Raw genomic sequence first — 24,815 nt, forward strand, 5'->3', positions numbered from 1 at the left:
CTCTTTATGGAGATGGGGAATCCTGGAAGGGGGACGGATTAGGAGGGTACAGGGGAGTCAAGTTCTGTGTTGGACATGGTACATCTGAGGGAGACATCTATGAGGAGATGTCACCTGCAGAGTCAGATATAGAGGTGAAAGTCAGGGAGAGGTCAGGGCTGGACATACAAATTTGCAAGAATACGTGGCCGTGGGACTGAATTAGAACTTCTTGTTGAATGAATGTTGAGGGGGAAAAAGGTTTGTGAACTGTGCCCTGGGACACTCTAAAATGTAAAGATAGGGCAGAAAAAAGTACAGTCCAGATTGGAAGGAGAAGATCATTCAACTTCTTTAATCTCCCAGAATTATAGATGATTTGTGTACTCATTCTGCAAAGTGATTTTACCCTTTATTTTAAAACTCTCTGATGGGTCCTTGACTCACCTTTCTGAATATTATTGACTCCAATGAGCATTTATAGTTTGAATCCAAAACTCTTGTTTTTCATCATAAGTTATTTACATTATGAGGTAGGACACACATAAGCCTGTTTGGCTCTTCCTTCCTTCCTGGTAAGGGTTGGTTGTGAAAAGAGAGCTCGTGCTTTCAAGATGCTTCCTTTTGTGCCCCGATGATGTTCTCACTAGGGGTGGTAGAGGAGGGTGTTCATCGCTCCCGGTTAGAGATTTCATTTCCACTTCATGTGCAGAGGCTCCATGACATTCATTTCGGCTGCTTCTGTTCCTGTGAGCCTTCACACTTAAAGCCACTTCGAATCCTCCCAAGATGGAGCTTCCAAGAAATGGCACGGATGGAACTGTATTCTGTGCTGGTTGGGGGTAGAAGTACTCGTTCTAGTGGCTGCCCTGGAATGAAACTGGTGCTACCGTTCTCTTATCTTGACCTTCCCATTTTGTGCGGGAGCCCGTAGCAAAAGAGGAAAAAGAAGACTCTTCCTTTTGCTAAAGCCAGGGCAGCCAACGCCACCTCACAGAGTAACAACAGTTCTTAGTCAACTCAACAAGTATATCTCTTAAATAGTCATTTAGTCCCTGGGGCTCTAGCTCTGAGCACGTCTACCACTGCGCTCTGGAGAGTGCTGAGGGATTTAACACTGCATCAGTCAACTCTGTTCAGCAAGCCAAATGCAGTGTTAACCGGAGTTCCTTTTTTGCTTTGAGCGTCTACACTGGCCATTCAGCTGCAGGTCCTGACTCTGGGTCCTACTCCTGCATCCTCAACCCCCATTCTTATAACCCTAAAAGTCTTCAGATATGTTTTTCTCAACAAAAATGCCATCAATCTTCACTATTTAATTGATGTCAACCTGATTGGAAAATCATTTAAATGTATCATATTTTCCCTAGAAATTTGAGTGTTTCTCGCTGAGGATTGTATGGTTAACAAAAGACAAGAACTAAGCACATAAACTCATTACCTAGAAGCAGAAAGTACATAAATCTAATTGTTCACATTTCCTACCTATTGTTTAACAGCTTTTTTTTTTTTTTTTTTTTTTTTTTAAATCAGGCCTTCCTTGTTATTCTTTGTCTGCTGTCATTCTGGCTACAGAGATACACGGTGTTGGCTGTTCTAGCCCTTTCAAGATATGAATTCTTTTCTTCTGGAATTTGCCTTCTCTAATTCTTGTAAAAAGGCATTGTGTTAATCTCTGTAATTACTTTCATTTAGTTTATTTTATTTTTGAAACTGTATTTCTATATCTGCAAGTTTCACCTGGACTCTCAGGTATCTCAAAATTACTAGGTTGTTCTCCCAAGAACACAGTATTATTTGATGGGATATTTTCATCATGGCATGAAGTTACAATCCGTTTAAAGATTTTGCGAATTCTTTTACCTGTCAGAAGAAAACCACTGTAGGGGTGTCTATGAGAGAGATGTTTCAGGGCTTTATATTGTTAATTCTTTCATCTTGATTTTCAAATCTGATGAAGGAATTAGATACATGACTTGCTTTGGCATTTTCTGGCCTGGTTAACCGCATGACCCTGTAGCCAGTGCCCAGCCAGAAACCAGGGACCCATCCTGGATTCAGATTACCGTGAAGGCTCACAGGGTCCTGCCCTATAGTCCATCAGTATTAACCTTTCATTCCTTCGGGTGTTGTCTGGTGAGCAGAGAGTGATCACTTTTCATTTGGATTTCTTTGATGATCTCTTAATTGGACTTCATCCCAGCTAGACTTGCCCCACCTAGATCATTTTCCACGTTATTACTAGAAGGGTCTCTAAAACACGAACTGGGTCTTATCACAGCCCATGCCTTAGCACAGAATCCTCCACGTATTGTACAAGGTTCTCCACAGTCAGACATTGGCCTTCTATGTCCGCCTCAGTACTTGCTACTCTGCCCCGTACATCCTTCTGAATGACTTCTGTTTCCCTGAACAGGGAAAATGTCTAAAATTTTAGGTTCTTTGAGTTAAAGCTCTTTACCGTCTCTTCTGTGACTCTGTGGACCTTAATCTTAGCCATTATTTGGCATAAGAAATGAAAATGAGTGAATAAATATTATCTTCCAGTTTCTCTGGCTGGGAACACCTGGATTCTTACAGATTGGCCTGTACTTAGTGAAGTTGAGAATAATATCTCTTTTGATATTACTTTATTTTCACCACTTAATGTTTGGCATCACATAATGATTTTGATGAGAACCAGCATATACTTTGGATGCCCTGGTCTAAGTCTCTTTCTGCTTTTGGTCTGCTAACCAACCCCAGTGATCTTTTCAGTTGCTATTTTAACATATTTGAGCTTTACTATAGCTTTAGAAATAGAAGTGATTAAAGATTTTCAGGATGAATTTATTTTGCTCAAATATGAGTAATTGGGTAATGAAAACAAAAAAAAAGGAATGGGAATTTAGTCAGAGTTTAACTTGCCAAAATCTGGACCATCAAAGACATGGAGTCTTTGATTCGGGCCACATTAGTACTCGAGAGGTGTGCTTTACTTACTTGGCAAGTAGTTGAGTGGCTTCTAATGACCAAATGTATAGACACACAAGGAAAGCATTGACACAACTGTTCTTGAGATGATCAAGGAAAGCCACAATCTCACATCTAGATTTTGACCATCCAGTAATAGAGTTTATTGAGAAACTCTTATGTACAGATAGGGTGTACTAGTGATCACAATTTCAAAGATAATAAAAGCCAAGTACAGTGACCTCAAGGAGCTCAAAGATACATGAAATCTTACTGTTAAATGTGACAGGGCTTAAAATTGAGCTGTGAGCCATATTCTTATCAGTTACCTTAAGGTGAGTGGTCAGAGTAATGATATGCATCTGTTAAACAATGAAAGTAAAGTTCTCATGATCATTACTTATGCATCAGCAAAGCCAGGATTGAAGCAAGTTTTTAAGATAACCTATTCCAGGATCAGAGAGGGAGAGAGAATATGAATATGAATGAATGGGAACCAGAATCGAGAGAGTGGCATTCTGGATGGTACTGATATGGTATCAAGAAAAGCATGAGAGGAGCGCCTGGGTGGCTCAGTGGGTTAAGCCTCTGCCTTCAGCTCCGGTCATGATCTCAGGGTCCTGGGATTGAGCCCCGCATCAGGGTGTCTGCTCAGTGGAGAGCCTGCTTTCCCCTCTCTCTCTGCCTGCCTCTCTGCCTACTTGTGATCTCTGTCAAATGAATAAATAAAATCTTTAAAAAAAAAAATAAAAAAAGCATGAGATCCAAAAAAGTATCACTGAACCCAAACTCAAATGGAAAAAAGAACAGGAAATAGATTGTTCTCTTGACAACTGTATTTCTCTGGAGCCCTATCGCATTTCATTTGTAGCATGACTCCTAACTCCTATTGTATTCCAAAGTGCATGGTCTGTAATTCTCCACAAATTCTTTAGGAGACTTTGTAAAATTCTAAGTTTCAAAATCCTTGGGTTATGATTCTAGATGCAGACTTGTAACTCTTGGGGCCACAGTTAGATGCCTCAAATGGAGAAAGTCAAATGAGTACAGAGCTGACCTTAAGCAGGTATACACCGGTTCATCTGTATCAGTTATTAATATTAACACACTCTTATTCCAATCGCCCCTGTGACCCCCTACCCCTGGCCCAAACCCGGGGTCATTTCAGACAACCAGATCCTCCCCAGGATCTCTTTGTAGCCCAGGAACTAAGCAGTGGGTGCACAGAACAGAAGATCTCTAGGACCCCCACACAAAAATTATGGAGCATAAATTATTAAATTATTGAGAATAGCACTAGGCCAACAGTTAGTGTCTCAATAGATACTAACATGTAGTAGTTTGAAGAGTATTATTTTTAAAGATTTTATTTATTTATTTGACAGACAGACATCACAAGTAGGCAGAGAGGTAGGCAGAGAGGGAAGGGAAGCAGGCTTCCCGCTGAGCAGAGAGCCTGATGTGGGACTCGATCCCAGGACCCTGAGATCATGACCTGAGCCGAAGGCAGAGGCTTTAACCCACTGAGCCACCCAGGCACCCTGTTTGAAGAATATTTTAAATGACAGCATTTAGGAGAGTCCTAACAGGTAGCAGGAGCTCAGTGGTTGAGTATTCTGGGGACTCAGACACGCCCTCAGGAAGTCATCCAGCTGTTGAGGAGGCAGACCCATAGACCAAATACAACCCTGAGCCACAAGTGAAGGAGAGAGTGGTCGCTGGTCAGGTAGGGATTTCTCTCATCTGCCCCGGGATGTTGTTTCATAGGTCAGGGCCCTCATTTCTATTTGCTGGCAATTGTTTTCTTTCCTAGTGTGACTGCTTAAAATTGAGTGCCGGATTTCCACCTGCCATATTGCTAAGGAAGCTTTATTTCTTTTCATCATTTCCAGAAAAGCACCTTCTGCCAATTTAATTCTCTGTGGGATTGGTGTCTTGATGCTTAAGGTGCTTGCAGCATGCTCTCGGTCTCCTCTCAGAGAGCTCTTCGTTCTTTGGACCCCTGCCCTGTGCTGCCCATTTGTATTGTGTTTCTGCTAGCGTTGTTAACAGTAAGATGTTTGAGGTGTTTTTAATTCTTTCCCTTCTGTTAGAGTAATTTCCTATTTGGGGTGGGAAGGGAGATGTCTATATACTTAGACCACTTGAGGGCTGAAGCTGAGAGAGTTTCCTTTAAAATCATCCCAATCACCAAATCGGGGGGGTGGGGGCCACTTACCCTCATCTGCAGAATATATGAAGCTGTTGCCAGAAATGTGGCTTTGCTGTTTTCCAGTGCAGTTCTCCTTCTCTAAATTGGACTTCCTCAACTTGAGCACTGTTGACCTTTGAGGCTGGATAATTCTTTGTCATGGGGGCCAACCTGGGCATTGTCAGGCATTCAGCAGCGTCCTTGGCCTCAACCCATAAATGCCCCACAGAAATTGCCCAATTTTAACAGCCAGTAAATGTCTGAATTTTTGCCAGATGTCCCCGTTGGAGGGCCAGCTTACCTCAGGTTGAGAACTACTCTGGATAATGAACATATGAAAGTAGGTTGACATATAAATTATAAAATGTGTTGATAAGCAAAGCAAACACATTCAGAAGAACAACAAATTGCTGCAGAGCCTTTGATGTGAGCCAGATGCCATTTTTTTTTTAAAAGATTTTATTTATTTATTTGACAGAGAGAGATCACAAGCAGGCAGAGAGGCAGGCAGAGAGAGAGGAGGAAGCAGGCTCCCTGCTGAGCAGAGAGCCCGATGCGGGGCTCGATTCCAGGACCCTGAGATCATGACCTGAGCCGAAGGCAGCGGCTTAACCACTGAGCCACCCAGGCGCCCCCAGATGCCATTTTAAGAGCTCTTTTCATATAAGTATCCTCATCGAGTGAAGCACCCTTGTATCATAAGTACCCACACTTTATGGAGGGGGAAACTGAGGCTCAGAGTCTGGCCAAGATTCCGAGCCCAGGCAGTGTGACCTCTAAATTCAATGACTTGAACTTACTTTGCTGTTTTTTGTTTTGTTTTGTTTTTGTTTGTTTTTTCTTACACAAAAAGTTACTAGATTAGTAACTAGTTACTAGATTAGTACTGGCATAGCATGGGATGTTACCTTGGTAGCTGCTTAGTAAATATTTAAGTGAATAAACGAATAGCCATAGATCTAGGAAACTGCTTACTATTTTAAATTGGTATTGAAAAGTTTCCTTTCATTAGTTCATTTCAATTTTAAAAATACACTTTTCTGGGCACGTGGGTGGCTCAGTGGGTTAAAGCCTCTGCCTTCTGCTCAGGTCATGATCTCAGGGTCCTGGGATCGAGCCTCACATCGGGCTCTCTGCTCTGCGGGAAGCCTGCTTCCCCCCTCCCCCGCCTACTGGTGATCTCTGTCTATCAAATAAATAAATAAAATCATTTAAAAAAATACACTTTGAATACAGCCAACTAACTGTTCTGTATTAGAGCAGAGGGTCTCAGAATTTCTATACTCATTCACAGGAACTTTTGGAAAAGATCTGTCAGGGTAACCTCTAAAGCTTCTGTTTGTGTGCTAGTGCAGTTTCGTAAAAAGTATGTCAGAATGAAGACTGATCAAACTGAACAAAGTACTTTCCTGATTAAATGAAGCAAAGCATTATTCTTTGTCCCATAAGAAGGAAAGAAAATTCATCCTCCATCCTCAACTAGGTATGCATTCTGATACACCATATGGTAGTTTGACCTAGCTTCAGACCTTATTAAAAATTGAACATCTTTAACTAACAGGAAACCACTTTAGCCGATCAATCTTTAGCTTTCCATAGTTGGCTTCCTATAATAGATAAGAGGGCTGGGCTCCAAAATTTGTTACAAATGTATTACATCTGATTTATATCTAAGTGGGAAGCCTGTATTTTATATGATAAAATATAAAAACAAATTTTTTGTGTTAAAGACTTTTAATATATACTTCTGGAAGGCCAAAGAATGGAAGCTTCCAGAATGTCAACTAAAATAACAATAAAAGAAATGTAACCATAAAATAGCAAGAAGACAACTTAATCACAATTACTTCCTCTTGTTGGTTCTCTTAAAACTACTGTTATGAATTATAATAATTTTATCCAATGATACCATAATTAATATATATTCTTATTGTTTAGATGATCTTTTAAAAACTGAGTAGCCGCTTTTGTTCCCGTAATTCTGAGAAGTCTGTATTATAAGGACAATACTAGAAAATATCTCAAGTTCCAATTTTCTTAGAAAAACATCTTCCAGATATCATGTGATAAGAGGCATAACAGTACCAATACATTTTATCTTCTTCAGTGATAGTAAGGGATATTTTTGTGTCTTGATCTAGGGTGTTTGCTTACAGCATTAGATTTCATGATCTCTATAATGAGTACTTACCACATAGTAAGTAATCTGCAATTTACCTCCTATTCAGTCTTGATGCAGAGCATTACTTTGCTATTAGCATTTAGAGTGGTCCTCCTGATACCTAAATCAATTTATGGGTTATGCTATGTACCTGGATACAAAGTGGCTGACGAGTACACAGACGTCTAGGGGAATAGTAATGTCATTCAGGCATTCTTTATAAATTTGGAATTTTGGAAAACTGCAGAAAACAAAACCAAGCAAAAATAAAACTCCTCAAAAAATAGAAAGGGACTTTTTTAAGGTTTGAGGTTGTTCTCCTGGTTGATAGCCAGAATCTAGGCTTCCCTGCTTCAAGCTCTGAACTTGCCAAAAACAATTCTACCTATAGAGTTAGTGAGGCTTATTATGTTTTATGAGATAGCCTTCAGAAAATAGTGTGATTGACCATTGTAGAGCTAAGAGAGAGCTAAGCTTTCATTAGTACATATATACCATTTAATGTACTCGAAGGTCAAATTGATGGCCAGTCCACAATACATTTTTGCATGACCTGGAGTTCTGTTTTGTTTTTAAAAGTTGCCAGCATGAATAGAAAGTCAACAGACCTCAGAGTATCTTTCCCTTTAAAATTAAAATGGCTATACCATTAAGTAGTTTATTCTTCCATGAAAATCTGGCCCATATATACTGCCCCCTCTTATGAGATTAATAATACTATGCAAACTATATATAATGTTTACAAGATGCTGAAAGGCACAGCTATTATGTCGTGTTGTATCTACTTTACAAAAGTGGGGAAATACTATAGCTAAAGGGCTGCTCCTTCCAGCAGGCTTCTAAATAGTTATAGATGTTAGATTTTATGGTTATGATAATGAGCTTGTTACATTGGAGAGGCATTGAGATTCAATCTCACTACACATTAAGGAAAAGGGAAGTAAGAATCCCTGTATGTCTTACTCAGTCATTGAATCCTGAAATGTAAAATCTAAGAGATGTTTAAGATGTTTAAGTAATGAAGGGAACCAAATCTGGAAGATAGGCCTCATTTGTTAAAAAAAAAAAAACAAAAAAAAACGGTACTTTTTAATGATTATCTGAGAAATAGAACTATGGTTGGGAGGTAGATTTTAAGCTGTAAACCACATTATAAATTATTGGATAGAATTCTTGTGATGGGAAGAAATTAGATACTGACAACATGAGAAGATCACTTAAAGAGCCATGTTCAAATCCGTGTTGCTAACAATGAAATGATCATCATAGTCTAAATATATAATTTGCTCTGTTACATGTGAGAAATATGTGTGGCTGACTTATTTAATAGGTAACCAGTTCTACTGATTCCATAGATTCAGAAGAGAGATTTGCGAGTACCAGCTGTGGTCATCATTACTCTTTTTTCATTGTTCAGCCTCCAAACGTTGGAGAAGAGTGTAAATTAGGACAGTGCTATTCACAACACAGCATACAAAAAGAAATACAGAAGTATTTCTGTAGAAATACTTCTACAAAAAGAGATCAGTGGGAACTGAAGAATTATGTGGTCATTTTTCACCCTCCTAAAATTAAAGAATTTGGGTACTATTTGGTGAATTTTCTATATTTTAAAAAAATTCTTATTAAGAATGGCACACTTAGATAAGGGTCTTAGTATAAGTTGTCAGGGAGAGGAAAGTGTTTTCTTCTGATAATTTTAATAGAATTATGCTATTTAGCCATAGAAACTGAAAATTTTTACTTATCTGGTATCTTTAGTTCTAACAAGTGTAGAAATTTGGAGAGTAACTGATTAATAGATATTTTGATAATGATGTATACAGCCCATGTAAAACAGCTATTTTAATGCAGCGATGACCTCTTAGCTCATTACACAGTCTTCAATGTGCCCAAATGTTGCTGAGAATCTGATACAGTGTCAGCTTTTCGAAATGTTGGTGAACATATCTACCCACCTTGTGTTTCTTAACAAAAGAGCATCGCGCTCCCAATTGCATTTTGAATAATATTAAACACAAAGAAGACTTAACGGTTACTTCTCTATTTCTCACAAGTAAAACCAAATGAACAAAGTTGTCTAAGTAGCTTCAGTTTTTTCTGGAAGTTTGGCATTATCACCTATCACTTTTCAATAACTTAATTAGTCAAAAGCTTTTAAAAAAAATCATTATTAGCTCTAATAGACAGGGCTTCGGTTTTACTTTATTTTTTTTTCCCCTAATTAGAGGTGCATGTTACAGCTTGCCATTGTGGTCATTGTGGTTCATTTCATTAAGCTTCTTATTCTATCTGCTTTCTTGAGACTTGGGAAAGAGTATTTTTCTGAGTGATTGTACTATATTGTTCCAAATATAAGGCCACCCAGAATAGAAGGCAACCTCCAACTAGAAACAGCTCAAATATGGAGAAAGGCTGGGGGCCCAGAGCCCGGCGGGTCTTGCAGTGGTGGCAAGGGTGCCGAGGAATAGGACGATGCCTGCCCACTCTCCCGGTGAGTGAAGATGGGTCAGCTGCTGCATTTGCTTGTGCATACAGATGGCTTTTGTTGCTAGAGGAAAAGTGACACTGGGGGGTAGAGAGCAAATCTGTACACATGAAAGAAAGTTGCTGTGTGTGTCTGTTCTGGGGAGGGAAGCTGGGAGTCGAGTCTTTCATCTCCTAAACAGCGTCAGTGTTGTTTTGCTTTTTTTGTTTTGTTTTGTTTCCTGAACTTGGGGTTGAAAGTTGAGTAACCTCAAGCAACTGGAGAACAAAGGTACCATGCACCTTTCAGGAGAAGAAGCTTAAAAAAGATCCCTGGCCATGTAAATGAATTGTCTGTAGACCAGCCCAGAAAATTATTCCTTGCCTTTTAAAAGTGCTCGCTGACCCAAGAGGTGGTGCATGCACTATGTGATCACATGTCGTTGGAAAACAACCTGGAAGCTGGGAATCATATTCCCAGTTTTATTTAGATTTTCTTCTTTTTAAATTCCCTGTCTCCTTGAGGCAGCCAAGTCACAATTTAAACAAACAGGTTTAACGTTATTGTAATAAATTCCAAGGGACTGTTTGAAATCAGTTGTTTCACTAGCATTCCACTCAGCATATTTTTTTAAAACAGTTATGTGAAAATGTATTAGTCAACTAAGAGGGGATATTGATTGAACCTAGATAATTCTTCAAATATTGGTCACAAAGATACATGGCCTTTTATTTTAGAGTAATTAAATGGGATGTGATTGAATGAAGTGCTTGATTGTTATAATCTAGAAAAGGACGGAGCACCTGTTGGTATACAACTTTACCAGGCATTTGCTTACCTTCATGACTTTATCAAAAACCACATGAAATACGAACAATGATCTTTCCAGTGATCTAGTCCTTGGCACAGAAGGAGACTTGAAGGAGAACTTTAATCCCTGAATGAGTTTTCTCCACTGGGCAGTTCTGACTTTAGCCATTGTTAGTATTTCAGAAAATAGTGTTTAAGGGACGAACAGGACTCTCCTTATGTTTTAACAATGTTAGCGTGCCCAAAGGATTTGGTTTAAGGAAACCAGTTATCATTGATTTTAGACATTCTTTCAAATCTAATGCCCCCAAAAGATCAAAGGCCCCACACCCAAGCAAAAGCATGCCAGAATTGATATGCCTACCATTTTGCCAGCTCTGGGAAGGGAACAGTTGAAACAGAAGTGCTGGGCAGCAGAAGGTTGGACAGGAAGGGCTGGAAGGAGGGATAGCTGAAAATTATGGCCTGCCCGGTGAGATTAGCAACCAGAGGGTCACCTGCATTGCATTGGTGGGTCCTAAATGAGAAGTTTGAAGCAGATAGGAAAAGAGAATAGTAGGGAACCAGAGCTCTTCAGAGAAGAGCTTCCTTCAGAACTCCTTCATTTTGGAAACATTTCATCTCTATACAGGAAAAGGGTGTCCAAAATTTGATGGTGATGTTGGGGGAAATGGTGGGCCCCTTCACCGCCTTAAAACTTCTAATGAGTTTCCTTCTATTATTTGTTTCAGGCACTATTATGTCTGATTTGATCTGAATTACAAATACAGGGAAACATAGACATTCTCCCCCGCCAGAAGGTGTTTGGACTATCATAATTGGCTTTCCTATGTCATCACCTGCTATTAACATAATCATTAGTAGCAGTGGAGGACAGAGCTGGAGAGGTCTGCTGAATGTCCTATTCCACAGCTTCCTCTCCCTGGTGGATAGTTCCCAGGAACGGGGACAGCTCCCAATTTGATTGCATATTTCTTTGAGTGAGGAAAAGAACATGGCTCTAGTTCTTGTGATGTGGCAAGGATAGCCTTTAAGGACGTAGGAAGAAGGAAGTGGCAAGGGAAGGGGGAAGATTCTCCAAACTGCAAAAATGACCATCTTTGTGAAAATCAATGGAAGTTGTCAACTTCTCTACAAAGAATATGGTCTGCATCAAACCCATACTTGGACCTGTTGCTGCTCTCAGATCCTCCCTTCTCGTCCCTAAAATGCGCAACACAGAAGCTCTTCTGTAGGTGCTGGAAAATAAATGTCCCTAAGCACAGTTGTGTTTTCCCTTTATGAAGCTACCCTCAGTGGCTCCTTCTCAGGGTATTAGAGTCATAAGATCAAGGGAAATGGAGCAGTTATTAATCTGTTAGGCATGAAGAAAATCTGTAGATTTGCTGGGCAGAAATTAAATTCTCTCAGGCCCTTTGAGTATCATGATCTCAGGAAATTCCCATTTGGCTGCTTTTTCTAGGAGAGGACATAATTGAAGTTTTACTTTTTCCCAGTTCCTGTATGGGTGGCGAGGATTCTCATAGACCAAGTTAATCTTGCCCGAGTGCTGATTTTTCAGCAGTGAAGTCAAAGAGTCACATGAGTACAAATATGTAATTTGTGGCCATAGTTTTTTGTTTTTTTTAAACAAAAAATAATTCTACCTTAAAGCAAATGCTGAGTTTGGGTAAATCTCTTTGGAAAATGCTCCGCTTTAGGTCTTTGCCTCCAAGAAGGGTTTTATAAGACATACCGTTTCTCCAATGCAAGAATGAAATGTGTGCATATTTCCTGAGACATATGGAATATACCATTTGTCTTGCTGAGTGAGCATGTTTAATTCAGCTGCTGAGTATCTCGCAAATTCCCTACTCTTGAGTATCTTTAAGTTTTAAAAATCATTCTTGAAATGTTCTTAATGGGCATTCCTGAGGGGGCATTGTTCTCTTTGGCAAATCAGGAATGACATCTGGACATGCATAGCCATGACTCTTGCTTAAGTGTTCTTGCTGGTCAAGCAGCAAGCGTATTCCAATTAACAGGTTGAGAGCGTCTTAGGGCAGGCTAGAAAAAATGTAACTGATTCTCATTTGGCAGTGAAATTGAATACTGAATGACATCTATGCAGTTATTAGACGACTTTTGTTTTAATAACAAAGTTGTTGATTTTCTACTAAGGGTTCTTTTAGGTTGTCATCTGGGGCTGATGGGAGTAACAGTCCACCCAACTCTCCAGCTAGCTTCAGTGGACATACCACACCTTCTCAGCAGCCTGAACCCGTGGTACATTCTCTTAAGGTAACCAACTGTGTCCAACCGTTGATCCAGAATTTCAGTTGTGTCGTGGCTTGTTTGCTCTAGTCTGGTAGTCCTCACAGTCTTGTTTTAACCATAGAGACTTTAAGTTTTGAATTTTTTTTTTTTTTTTTTTTGCAACTCTGAGTTTGAGTATTTCTGGTTGAAAAATCTCTAGTTTTATCATTTTGTTTTGAGTAACGTGATTCATATCACTCTGCATTGAAGTTGAAGTCTGATGTGCATGTATATCCATGTGTGTAAACTCTTGTTCTGGGTATTTAATGGGCAGTGTCTTTAGCATGCATGATTTCAAAAGAGGGTCTCAAGTGTTGGCCAAAATAAGGAAGGATACCTGAGTTTTCTTTCTTGATGCAAGTGAAGTACATGGTGCCATGACTAAAAGAAAATCTTGAACTAAAAACCTCCTGTTCCCCCATTAACTGGAAATTAGGTCTTCAAACTAGTTAATGCTGTTACATAGTGTTAGAAAACAGAAGGTCTTATTCATAATGCTAGTTTTATTTTTGGTTTTTACTTCAGATCCTCCAAGTATCTGCCAAAAAGATCCAACTGAAATGTATTATTTATTTTCTTTACCAATAGTGAGTTTTCTAATAGGTAAGCACCGTAAGTAAAATTAATAATATATTATCTAAGAGAAGAAACTGATACAGGCAATAAAAATCACCTTAATAATTAGGGCAGTTCCTTGAAATTTTATCAGTTCCAAGGTATGACTCACTGTCCTTCAAATTATCTGTAATTCCTAACATGTAGCCTTGATCAAACCTTTTGGAGCTATCAGGTAGGTAGCATACTTCAGTCCCGCCCTTGCCCTTGGAGTTTCACAGCTTTACTAAAATGGTTTTGGTTTTGGAATGATTTATCAGCAGCCTTAAGATGCACTCTTTTGGAGTGCATCTGGGGCATGCATAAAGCAAATAACCAGATAAGAAATTCAGAATATGTATTGGATTTGGTTTCAGCAGGAGATATAGCTCCCCCATTATATTTTGTTGTAACTTCCATGAAATGAGCTGCTCCTCCCAAGCATATACTGATTGCAGATGTGAGAAGGTAGCAGAACCATGCAGCTGGCCAGAGCCGTTCACTTGGCACTTCCGTCTTGGTTGGAATAACTCACCAAGTGAGGAACCGAGAGGAATTTGCATGGGATGACACAGCAGGATGAGGGCACCGCGTGCAGCCAGGGGGGGCTGTTTTATCAACTGACCACCATCTTGCTCTGGGTGGCAGCATTTGGATGTTGTGTAGCATGAGCAGCCTGATAAACGGGCTGTTACTTGAGCATGAACCAGACACTAGCTATCGAAAGAGCATCTTAGAAAGAAAAAACGAGTGTCTTTCGTCCTGTACTATTAGCATCTGCACATACTCTGCTCTACTTTTCGGATTGAAGACTGCTTCTGCCCGATGCCTCATTAAGTGGCAAGTGTAGTTTGAGTCAGATCAGCATAGTGGATAGCACTGCAATCTTTCCTCCATTTTTCATTGCACCTGTGTTCCTATGGCGTAAAAGGGAAGGGAAGGGCAAGGAGAAGCTCTTCAATTTTCTCTGAATTCGTTCTCTAATTTTCATATAAAATTTTTATCTTAAGAGAAAAAAATAATTATGTTATAATCAGAACATGTTAAGTGTCCTCACTCAGCAGATGGGTAGTACTGAGCAACTGAAGCATCCTTATTGGCTAAGGGGAGGCTCATGAATACAAAATACGTTTGCTTCTATGAGTAAACTGTGTCATGAAACAGAAATATGTGCCTATGGGACATACTGCCTCTGGGAAATGCATCTTAGGGACATCACAGCCTAAAAGAAGAAATGTAGCCACTCAATGTGTCTTGTTTTCAAAAGCCCTTAGATCCTAGAGTGATTTATAACATAAAATTTCTCTCGTGAAAGAATTAAAACAATGGCTCAGTTTCTCATCTTCTGAGAGATTTCCCCCCCCACCACCCCTACCCCCCGACCATCAAAATCTCTAGGCTCTAAAACAAACTGTGGCTGTGGTTTGGGAGAAAAGTGTTATAAATCAGTGTGAGAAATTAGCCCACTTGTAATAACACCACATTTATCTTGCTTTAAAATTCATGCTATTAATTGGAGCTCCACTTCATTTAGTAGAAATTAACTGAGAAGTACACTTCTCTGAGGTGCATTAGAAATTGAATTTGTAGGCAAATGAGCTTGTTCCAGGAGTTAAGTTTTCTATGAATATTCACTGAGCATAGTCAGGATTTCCTCTGATTATATGAAGAATGTGAACAGATTCTAACTCTTTCCTTTACTACCGTGATATCCTTCCTGAAAGTAGTAGCACCTACAGAGTAATAATGGCTAGACATTTTGAGTTAACAAAGGAATAGTTTGTGAATTAGGTTATTGCAAGACTGAACTCCAGTAAATATCCATGCAAACTATGAACTGGACATGAAGGTCCCACTTCATGCTTAAGTAATTTATTTTGGCTCAACTGTTCACTGGTGCTAGTTCTCAGGGGACACCTTTAGGTGTGACCATCAGCATTGACCATGATAACAACAGAACCAAGGAGTTTAGCAATGTCACAATTCAGTGGGGATTCTTGGAGCTTTTAGGAAAAGCGTTACTTTGGGGGCTTTGTTTTCTTGGGTCTTTTCGCTTTATTAGTGCTTTGGCTTATAAAAGGATATAGAGAAAAATTACACTCAAAACCAAAGTTTTCTCCCCTTTTGACCTATAGAAAGTATGGCCTGAAAACTTTCAAACCTATTTGAAGAAATATTTAGAATCCATTTAGAGATAATGTAAAAGAAGTGGAATCAGAGGCCTCTAAAATTGCTTAAAAGCATCTCATGCCAACACTTTCTTTCTTTGCTCTAATGAAAGATAAAGTGTTGCTCAAGTATTTTCACTGAAAGGAGTCAGTTTTTCTCTTTGATATTATCAAAGAACCATTTTCATAGGCCTTTTCTAGGCCCTGGGAACATGTCCAGGCAAGAACTGTGATGCCAGTAGCGTTCATGTTCCCTCGAGTTCTTACGTACATATTCCTGGGTTCTGACCGGTTTCACCTGTCCATATCATCTCCTTTAGTCCTCTTTTCTATAGGCCATGTCTACATATCATTTGGATTATCTGGCAGATCGTTAATTATATTGCTCACCTTTACAGTGGGGCAAGAATTTCTCCAAATGGTGGACATAGTCACATTATCTTAATGACCCAATTAACTAAATTTATTAATGTCTACAATAATTAGATACATTCAATTGACTGTTAGTGATACAATTGCTTTTCATGGCCATTTGAAAATGAAGTAGAATTGATCCCTTTTAAAAGATTTGCCATATATTAATCCACTCTGATATGCAGACACGGAGAAAACCAAAGGTTTTACAAAGTGGAGCTCCTTGATGGTTTAATTCATAACTAACAAGTTTTTTTCCATGTGAAATTTGCTTTTCTTTTTCAACAAATCCAGGTCTTGGATGTTCAGGAAACTATAGATCGTCAACAGGGTAAAGAGTATGAAAATGACCTTAGTGAGACAGAAAAAGCTATAGTCAGAGAAATGTGCAATGTAAGTTTAATGTGCTTTATTGTGTATTCTGTGTTGAAAGCTCCATCATAGCTTAGTTACCACTTTATGGATACCTACTTTTCAAAATACTGGCCCAATGCCTTTTTTTTTAATATAAAAATAAAACCAATTCCCCTTGTTCTTATCTTTAGTATATTTTATTGCAGTATTATTAACAGCCATAAAATATTGAGGTAAGCAACAATCAGCCAATTCTGGATTCCAGAATGATCTATGAACATTTTAAAATTGTTTATTGTCTAACATTGTGGTGCTCGTTTTGAGAAATGGGTTTCTGTTTCATACTTTCAAGTGGTACCTAAAAATCAGTGTTTAAAGGCCTGTGATAAAACACAGCCTTCTTCAAACTTATTTATAACCAAATTTGGGAAAAAAATCATGTGATATGGGCACTTCATGTCACATAAAGTAGTATCTTTACCTTTCAGTGCTGGATAAAAGCTCAGAAAATGGTTAAGAGGAAATAAATATGAACATAAGAGATAAGACACAGAAATCAGAGCAAAAAACACAGTAAAAAAAATGACATGCTATTTTGATGCATATCAATAATTGGATTTGGATTTTATTATTAATCCCTGGCTAAATTTTGAGTAATATGCATGAGTATATCATTTAATCCAAGAATTCACAAGAGTATAATTGGTAAAGTTTGTTAAAAAGCTAAAACAACCAGATTATATTAAGCACTGATTTTAACTGGCTCTATTGGACTTTTGTCCTCACATTCTTTGTCCATGAGGGTATCAAAATTGCTTAGAAATACCTTTAAGCTATTAGGACCAGATATTCTCATGTATCTACTTCCTTGAGGTATTCTTGGAATCCAGTAAATGTTTTAAGTCCCCTGGGCATTTTATATGTGCTGGGGCCACAGTTTTATTCTCCTGCTTCTTTGTGTTGTAGCTGTTTTTCTTTCCTGCATCTGTTTTCATCTGTTTTCAAAAGGTCATTAGTTCTAAAAGTCCTAATTTCCCCAGTGCACCACCCTTCAGACCTTCTGTAGCTTTTCAGCCTGTCCTTACAGTTTTCAATTTGAGTATGTCCTTCAGATCAAGTCAAATAGTTAAGCCACACACTTAAAAATCCTGTTGCTTTTCATCTCTTGACTATGGAATAAGAAAGTTCAAACATTAGGAACTCTAGAACCAGAAAGGAGCACAGAGATCATTCCACCGGTGGTTCTCCAAAGAGAAGTACAACAGGATCCTTTGTAATTCAGGTGGTAGGGTTTCACCCCAGCCCCCGGGCAGTTTGGAGAAGGAGCTCTGGGTATGATCCCCACAGTTGCGTTTTGTGTTTGAAGAAGCTAAAATCCCAAAATAAAGTTGCTTTCTTGAATTGTTCTCTAATGAACAATAAGTCAGGACTATACCCAGATGTCCTCTGAGTACCAGCAATCACCACTTTCCCAAGTGGGGTAAATCTGGGGACTTGCACTTTCTTTCCCCAAGAATAAAAGGCAATGCATCTTCCAGAAGGTACCCTCTCTATTTTTCATAATTCCTGAAGTTCTGTAAAAAATACATGTCAGGATTGCTTGTTTTCTTGCCTTTTTGTTTTAGATGTAAGACTTCCGGACATTGGATAATGCATTTCTTAGTCACAGAAGAAACAGACTGAGTCTTCAATTAGTTCGTGTTTATCTTTCTGTTGGCCTGTATTTCCAAAAGTGCTTCAGAAGACCATATGCAATGGCAGTGGTGGTTTTCCCTGTAGAAGATATTTTCAGGAAGCCACAAGCTTGCCCTCCTTGTTTGCCTTTAGCAGTTCCTGTCTACTTTTGTCTTCGATTCCCAAAGTTTGATGAAAAAACGCAAGCCAACGCAAATCCAATGATTAGCACTCTTACATTTGGAAACTCTTTAAAAGCTAAGAGAAAAAAGTGTTGATTTAAAATGTTTTTGTCACCATTATAAATCATATGACCCCTGAACACTCATAGTGCATCCTGGAGAATAAAGAGAAAAACAGATTGTGAGCAATTTTAACAGATAAGTAATTTCTTAGAACCTAGCTAAGGTTCTTAAACCTAGTGAAGGAACTATGTGCTTTATATAATAATGTCTCAGAAATACAAAGTTTTCTTATAATGTAAGGTCAAGTTGAAGACTCAACTAGAACTTAGTTAAGTTTTACCTCTGTTTCTGCTGTGCCTCCTGGAGATCAGTTGTCAACATCTATACAAAGAAGTGACTGTTAGCATCATGTTGATTAGTAAGAGATACTTTTATTCTCTTTCCACACTGTATCACAAAAATAGATTTAATTAATAGATTAATTTCTTACAGTGCAATATGTTCATTTTTTAGGTAAGTCTGACTCTTGCGAATTCCCTGAGAAGAGCTAAAAAAGTGTCTGTTTGATTCAGACACCCACCTAGTCTTGCTTTTAGTTAACAAGTCCCTACTCTGCACCCTTCTTAGTATCATTGGCTCATTTCAGAGTTTTTCCTTCTTGGACTCTCCTTCCACCACATGGTAATATCAAGGTTAAGGCCTATGGCATCCTACAGTTGAATACTTGGGGAGCACTGGCACTTTGGAGTTGTAACCATCTAATATTTTGTGTCAATGGTCCTGGAGGTCTTTGGCTTAGCAGTGCTTTAAACATCTCGCTGTATCCTCTGCTGCTATCAGCGGTGTGTGTACCATGGAAGGGCTAGAAAGGGCAAGTCCGTAGCATCCCTTGGCTCCTTTTCACTGTCTATTAAGAAATGAGACTTTCCCTAACTCTTGTGGGCAGGTGGAGCCCTCCGTTGCTAGATCATTCATCTCCTACTATTTAAGGACCATCAATATACTCCTCTTCAAATACGACAGGTCCTTTCTACCACATAGTTGTGTCTGCTAAAATTGGCTTAGAAATGAAGGTAGACAGAATGCTGTATTCTTATGTGTAACAGTGACTTGTATTGGGTTTCCCTAAAGTGTCTGCTTTATTTAAAATAAATGCGAAAACAAACAAACAAACCGTCTTTCAATAATGAACCAAATGGTTTTGTGTTCATTTTAGAGCTAGATAAATTTGGGGGAATTAATCAATCTGAAAATAATCGTTATAGTGAATCACCCTAAAGAGGGTTATGACCGTTAATTGGGGGAAGGGAGTACATTTTCCAATTAGCATATTGGTATATCATCGGTGTATTCAGGGGTTTTACTTTGGTTTTTTTTTTTTTTTTAAAGATTTTATTTATTTATTTGACAGAGAGAAATCACAAGTAGATGGAGAGGCAGGCAGAGAGAGAGAGAGAGGGAAGCAGGCTCTCTGCTGAGCAGAGAGCCCGATGCGGGACTCGATCCCAGGACTCTGAGATCATGACCTGAGCTGAAGGCAGCGGCTCAACCCACTGAGCCACCCAGGCGCCCTTACTTTGGTTTCTTAATCTCACCTTTTGCTATCGTCTTTCTAAAATGACCCAATTTTTGACAGAATTGTATCTATTTGGTGATTCTTGAATTTATTCTTAGTATTATTTCTCCATTTGTATGCTCTCTGCTTTGATAATCTGAGAGAGTGTACTACTTGGTAGCTAAGATTTATGACCAAGGGGGCCACCCCCAACTCTGTAGGAACAACCGGGGAAATTTACTAGTGGCCTAAGGCTAGTAACTCAGGGCTTAAAATAGCTCAAGAACAAAAACTTCCTTTCCTTGGTGGAGTAAACATTTTGGTATCCCTGGTTCAAGATGTAGGATATAGAAACTAGCATGATTTTGCTCATGTGTTCTTAGTTATGGCTATCCAGAATTATATTAGGAGCTTTAAAAATACAGATGACCATGCCTCCCCTCTACCAGTACAGTCAATCTGAGAGTGGGACTTACTGTGTAAGCTTCAAGTGCACAGTGTACAGCTGGAGTTGAGGACCACCCATGTACCTAGAGTAAGTTGGTACATCATTCTTTAATTTCGACCCTCATTGTGGACAATGCATAATAGTTCCCTCTACTGAGCAGTTCTTGTGATTTAGAAACTTCCATCACATTTCACTGTGGTTGAGCTCATTCATGGAGATATTTTGTCTCGTCTTCACATTTCTCTTTGCCCCTTCATAGATCCCCATTTAAAAACCGCAACTCTCTTTGTGGAGGGGCAATCATGACCCTTATTTTTACTTACTTACTTACTTAATTTTACCTTTCTCAAGGTTGTGTGGAGGAAACTTGGAGATGCTGCAGGTTCCTGTCCTGGGATTAGGCAACATTTGTCTGGAAACCAGTACAAAGGACCGATGTGAAAGGCAGTCTTTCAAACAAGAGATCACCACTGCCAGAGAGAGATAAAAGAAGAAAAAAGTGGGTTTCCACAAACCTGGACTCATTGAATAACCTGGAGTGATTGTACATTGCACATATTTTCCCTCTAAAACCTTTAGTATTACTGACACTGTATTTCATCTCTCATTTCCATGTCCACAACAGCTCATCTCAAGTCAATTTCAGACAGCTTTGAAAATTACCATTTGGGTACCAGTATTTTCATTAGAACTAAAATGTTTTTGACTCCTCAGATCTAAGATTGTCACTGGGAAACCTGCATGATTGGAAGAATCCAGTTTGGTGGAGTTGACTCATTGCACAGAACGGTGGGACTTTTCGACCACACTGTGTTGAGGAAGAGGTGTCTTCCAGCTTTCCAAGTTTGAGAGGCAGGCACCTATTTCTTCTATTATAGTCAACAATTATGAATTCCTGATGCATAATGAATTTGAATGTAAGATAAGGTTTCTGGGATATTTGTTTTGATTTTTGAGGTGCTAAAAATACTATATAAATTCTCTTTACCAGCTAGAAGCGTAGCAAGACTTTGTAGAGTGCATATCAGAGAGTACCATTTATTTTAAGGGATCGGGATAAATATAGCTTTTCTTTTAATCTTGCTATATTCATGAAGACACATCTTGGGGCTATACCAACTTCCATATTCATTCAGTGTATCCATTGATGTTAATATTAATTCCAATTAAAGAACAAGCAAACATAATTTTTCTAAGTGTTTCCAGCTGTGAGATGTCAATTTCTACAATTTAGTTTCTAGATCTGCTGTTATATTTAATAAACTTTATGTAAACTTTAAAATACTGCACCGCATTTATGAAAAAGCTTTCTTTGCCTACAGCAGCTACCAGTTTTATGAAACTGACGCATGTCCTTCATTGAGGCTAAAAGCTCTTGTTCAGATTGCTTGAGGTTTGAAAACGAGGTGTGCTAGCTTTGCTTAGTTTCTTATTTTTGGTATATATATATATATATATATACACATAATATTAGACTGTGTGTACTGGAAATGCTATGATAGGTATTGTGTTTTTTCAGATGCAATGATAGTTTCTTGTATGAATGTGCAAGAGGCCTGTGACAGAATGCTAAGTTTTTATTGTAGTTTATGATTATAAAAGTAGGAATGCAACAATTCCCAGTTTTTAGATTTCTTCTAAATTACTCAGATTGGCTTCATAGCAGATATTCATTGTTGCTGTTGTTTTTAAATGGACTCATTACAGTATTAATTGTTATTGGTGAAGAAATGTGAAGGAATTTCGTTACACTTCTTAAAATGTTACTGTGATGAAAAAACAGCCCTCTGTTTTCTGAAAATATTTATGAATTAATTTACTATAGAATTATCTAATTATTGTAATTGGGTTATCAGTTAAGCTCATCTTTCTTTTGAAATGTTATATTATTACTCTGTAAAAGAAAACTGCTTGCTATATTTATACCTTCTCTTGTAGAAAAGCTCTCATCCTTAAATTGTTGTATTCCTACGCTCTGAAGACATTTAAAACAAGTTTTTGTGCCTGCAGTAGACACTGCAGAGAGCTAATACAAGGAACACTGGTCTTTTGACAAAATACTTGTGTAAATTTTGATACTGTATTAAAACTATTTTTTTAAAGTTCTGCATAAAATTATCAAGTATATGTGTTCATCTTAGCAATGGTAATAAATTATTTAATCTCAGTGGTTTTTTTTCCTTCAAAATGTTTTCCTACATTGAGTAGATTTCTAATAGTCACTAAGTATCATCATGTTCCTGTATGATAGTATTAACGATGGTAATATGGATGATTCATTATCTTAAATATAAAACAAATCTTTTAAAATGTGTTCAAAATGAGGGATTTAATATTCCAGTTACTCAGATCACACTGTTCTCTATTATAATGTAGTTAAAAATTTAGAATCATATTTAAGAATATTTAAAAATCAGTGTTATAAAATCTTTCACTTGTTATAATTCACATAGATTGAATTGAATTCAATTATTGTTAAAACCATCGATAGGAGGAAATATACTAAAGGGAGATATTGCAGAGTGGAAAACTTGGCCTCAGTATTGAAGGAACATATATACCTATAAGACCAAGACCTAAATTGGCAAGTGCACACACACACACACATGCTCAGAGAACACACCTACTCCTAGGAGACCACTGAGAAGACAGGAAAAGGCTTCCTACACTGAGCATTAGCCCCAACTTTAACTGACGTAATAGACAGTCCATGACCTGAATCTTGCTTTTACCTAATATGTTTATCAATAAAAATGTGTGGCATTCTGTGACCAGTTTATGATCTCCTTTTCTCTGGAACAAAGGTTAATTTATACATCTTGGCAGAATATTATTACCGGTCTTGAAGCTGACAGACTGACAATCATAATCTAAGCTTTTCAAATGAATGCCTTTTACATTTTTACCATATGCTCAAGGCACAATAGAAAATTCAGAACTGATGTGACATCCAGTAATATATCACCAGACGGGAGTGTGTCATACATCACAATGGCTGGAGCCAACATAACGTTAGTATGCTTTACTAAGTCCAGCACTGAAGAAAGGCTTTTTGGCTTAGCAAAGCAGACTTTGGACCAGCAAGTTCAGCATTCGACTCTGTAATTAGTGCTAGGAGTTCAAAGAACTTAACATTGCTGAGACTCTGTGTCCTAAAATGCTGAAAAGAGAGAACATCTATCTCATTGCCTTGTTGTAAGGTTCTCTAGAGTCTCCATAGTTCCAAAGCTTGTGGTCTTGACAGTCCACAAGGTGCAATGATGAGACCTCCAAGACATAGGAGCTTAGACCCATGAGCTGTGGCAATGTTATACCATTAGGCTAGGAGGGAACCACATCAACATGAAAGGTCTATTAACCACATAAAGAGATTCTAGCTGCACGGTTCACACTTTCAAGCTCTGTTTTCTGTAGATCATCCAACCTATATATCCTCAGACCTTATCCTGGCCAATCACAGATGGTCATGGTGGAAATGGGAAGAAAGGGATAATGGTCTGATTCTCATAGGAATGATTAAGCCTGAAAAACAAAATTTCCACAACTTTACTTAAAACTGTATTTTTCATATCCCTGAAAACATTTTGAGAATAAAGACTTTTACTTCAAAATGGTGGAATATCAGCAATAGCCCCCTCCTCTTGTCTTAAAATCCAAAAATGGTAGAAGAGTTATTTAAATTATAATCTCACAAGAACATAACAAATAGTGTATTCTGTGAACCAACAATTAAATTCTTGGAAAATGAAAGACAAACAATATCTGGCTGAAACAATGGATTCATTATTCCAAGTACATGATGGAAGGTATTGTTGTTAATAGAATGGCTGCAAGGGTACTCCAAATTAGGCAGACTTTGAACCTGCATTGCATGGGCTTCTGGGGCAACTGACAGTAGCTGGGCATTTTGATTCCTGCATATAATCGCTCCCTCCTTGGGTCAAATAGAGAACAAAGGATAATTTCTCCTAGGCCGGAGTAGAGAAGCAGAGATAATGGGAAGTGGAGGCACAGGGCAAAGTCTTCCACTTGTCAAACAACGAGAGGAAAAGGACCCTCTGTGCCCAGATCATTAGGTACTGACACAGCCTGCCTAGAAGTTTATCCCACTGTCCCCCACACTCAGGGTTAGGAATCTCCCAAAACACAATATCCTGAGCCATTTCTTCAAGCAAGTTGTGTGGTAAACAGCATGTTAATGAGGAAATATCTATACTAAGATGGGTATGCAACCAAGAATCACCCAATATTGGTGGGAAGCCATGACTATGAATCAGAAACACACAACTTAATGAAAATATACCAAGGAAAAGAATTAAAGTTAGGAGAATTTCACAACTATGACCAGTATTCTCAAAAAAAAGATAAATACTGCATTCATTATAATGAATTAATTTCACATCCTGAGAATGTTACCATGAAAAACTCAGTACATTGGCTGTATAGTAGAAAGGACACTGCTGAGAACAATTCAGCAGGCTTGAAGCCAAGAAATTTTGCCAAAATTTAGTAGAAGATTTTTAAAAGTCTGAAAGTTAAGAGAAATGGCTACTATTGTTTCCATAGTG

The 24,815-nt window shown here is 38.4% G+C and overlaps 1 protein-coding gene across 11 annotated transcripts in view; it reads left to right on the forward strand.

Moving 5' to 3' along the window:
- CCDC85A (coiled-coil domain containing 85A) overlaps positions 1-22,414 on the forward strand; it is a 204,163-nt gene extending 181,749 nt beyond the window's left edge. For 3 of the 11 annotated variants that reach the window (XR_006606034.1, XM_004780294.3, XM_045077861.1), the window contains one exon: positions 20,599-22,414. Coding sequence is in view for 7 of the 11 variants with exons in the window: in XM_004780294.3 (XP_004780351.1) it covers positions 20,599-20,688 (90 nt within the window). In the remaining 4 variants the exon portion in view is untranslated. Of the gene's footprint in view, positions 1-9,642; positions 9,778-12,720; positions 12,841-16,325; positions 16,425-20,598 lie in introns of those variants that run through there. The other 8 variants (XR_006606037.1, XM_045077860.1, XM_004780292.3 and 5 more) reach the window with 7 other exon arrangements.
- Positions 22,415-24,815: the final 2,401 nt, after the last annotated feature.

This window comes from Mustela putorius, unplaced genomic scaffold, assembly GCF_011764305.1.
Source record: "Mustela putorius furo isolate JIRA1106 unplaced genomic scaffold, ASM1176430v1.1 tig00000224_pilon_pilon_pilon, whole genome shotgun sequence".
Lineage (NCBI taxonomy): Eukaryota > Metazoa > Chordata > Mammalia > Carnivora > Mustelidae > Mustela > Mustela putorius.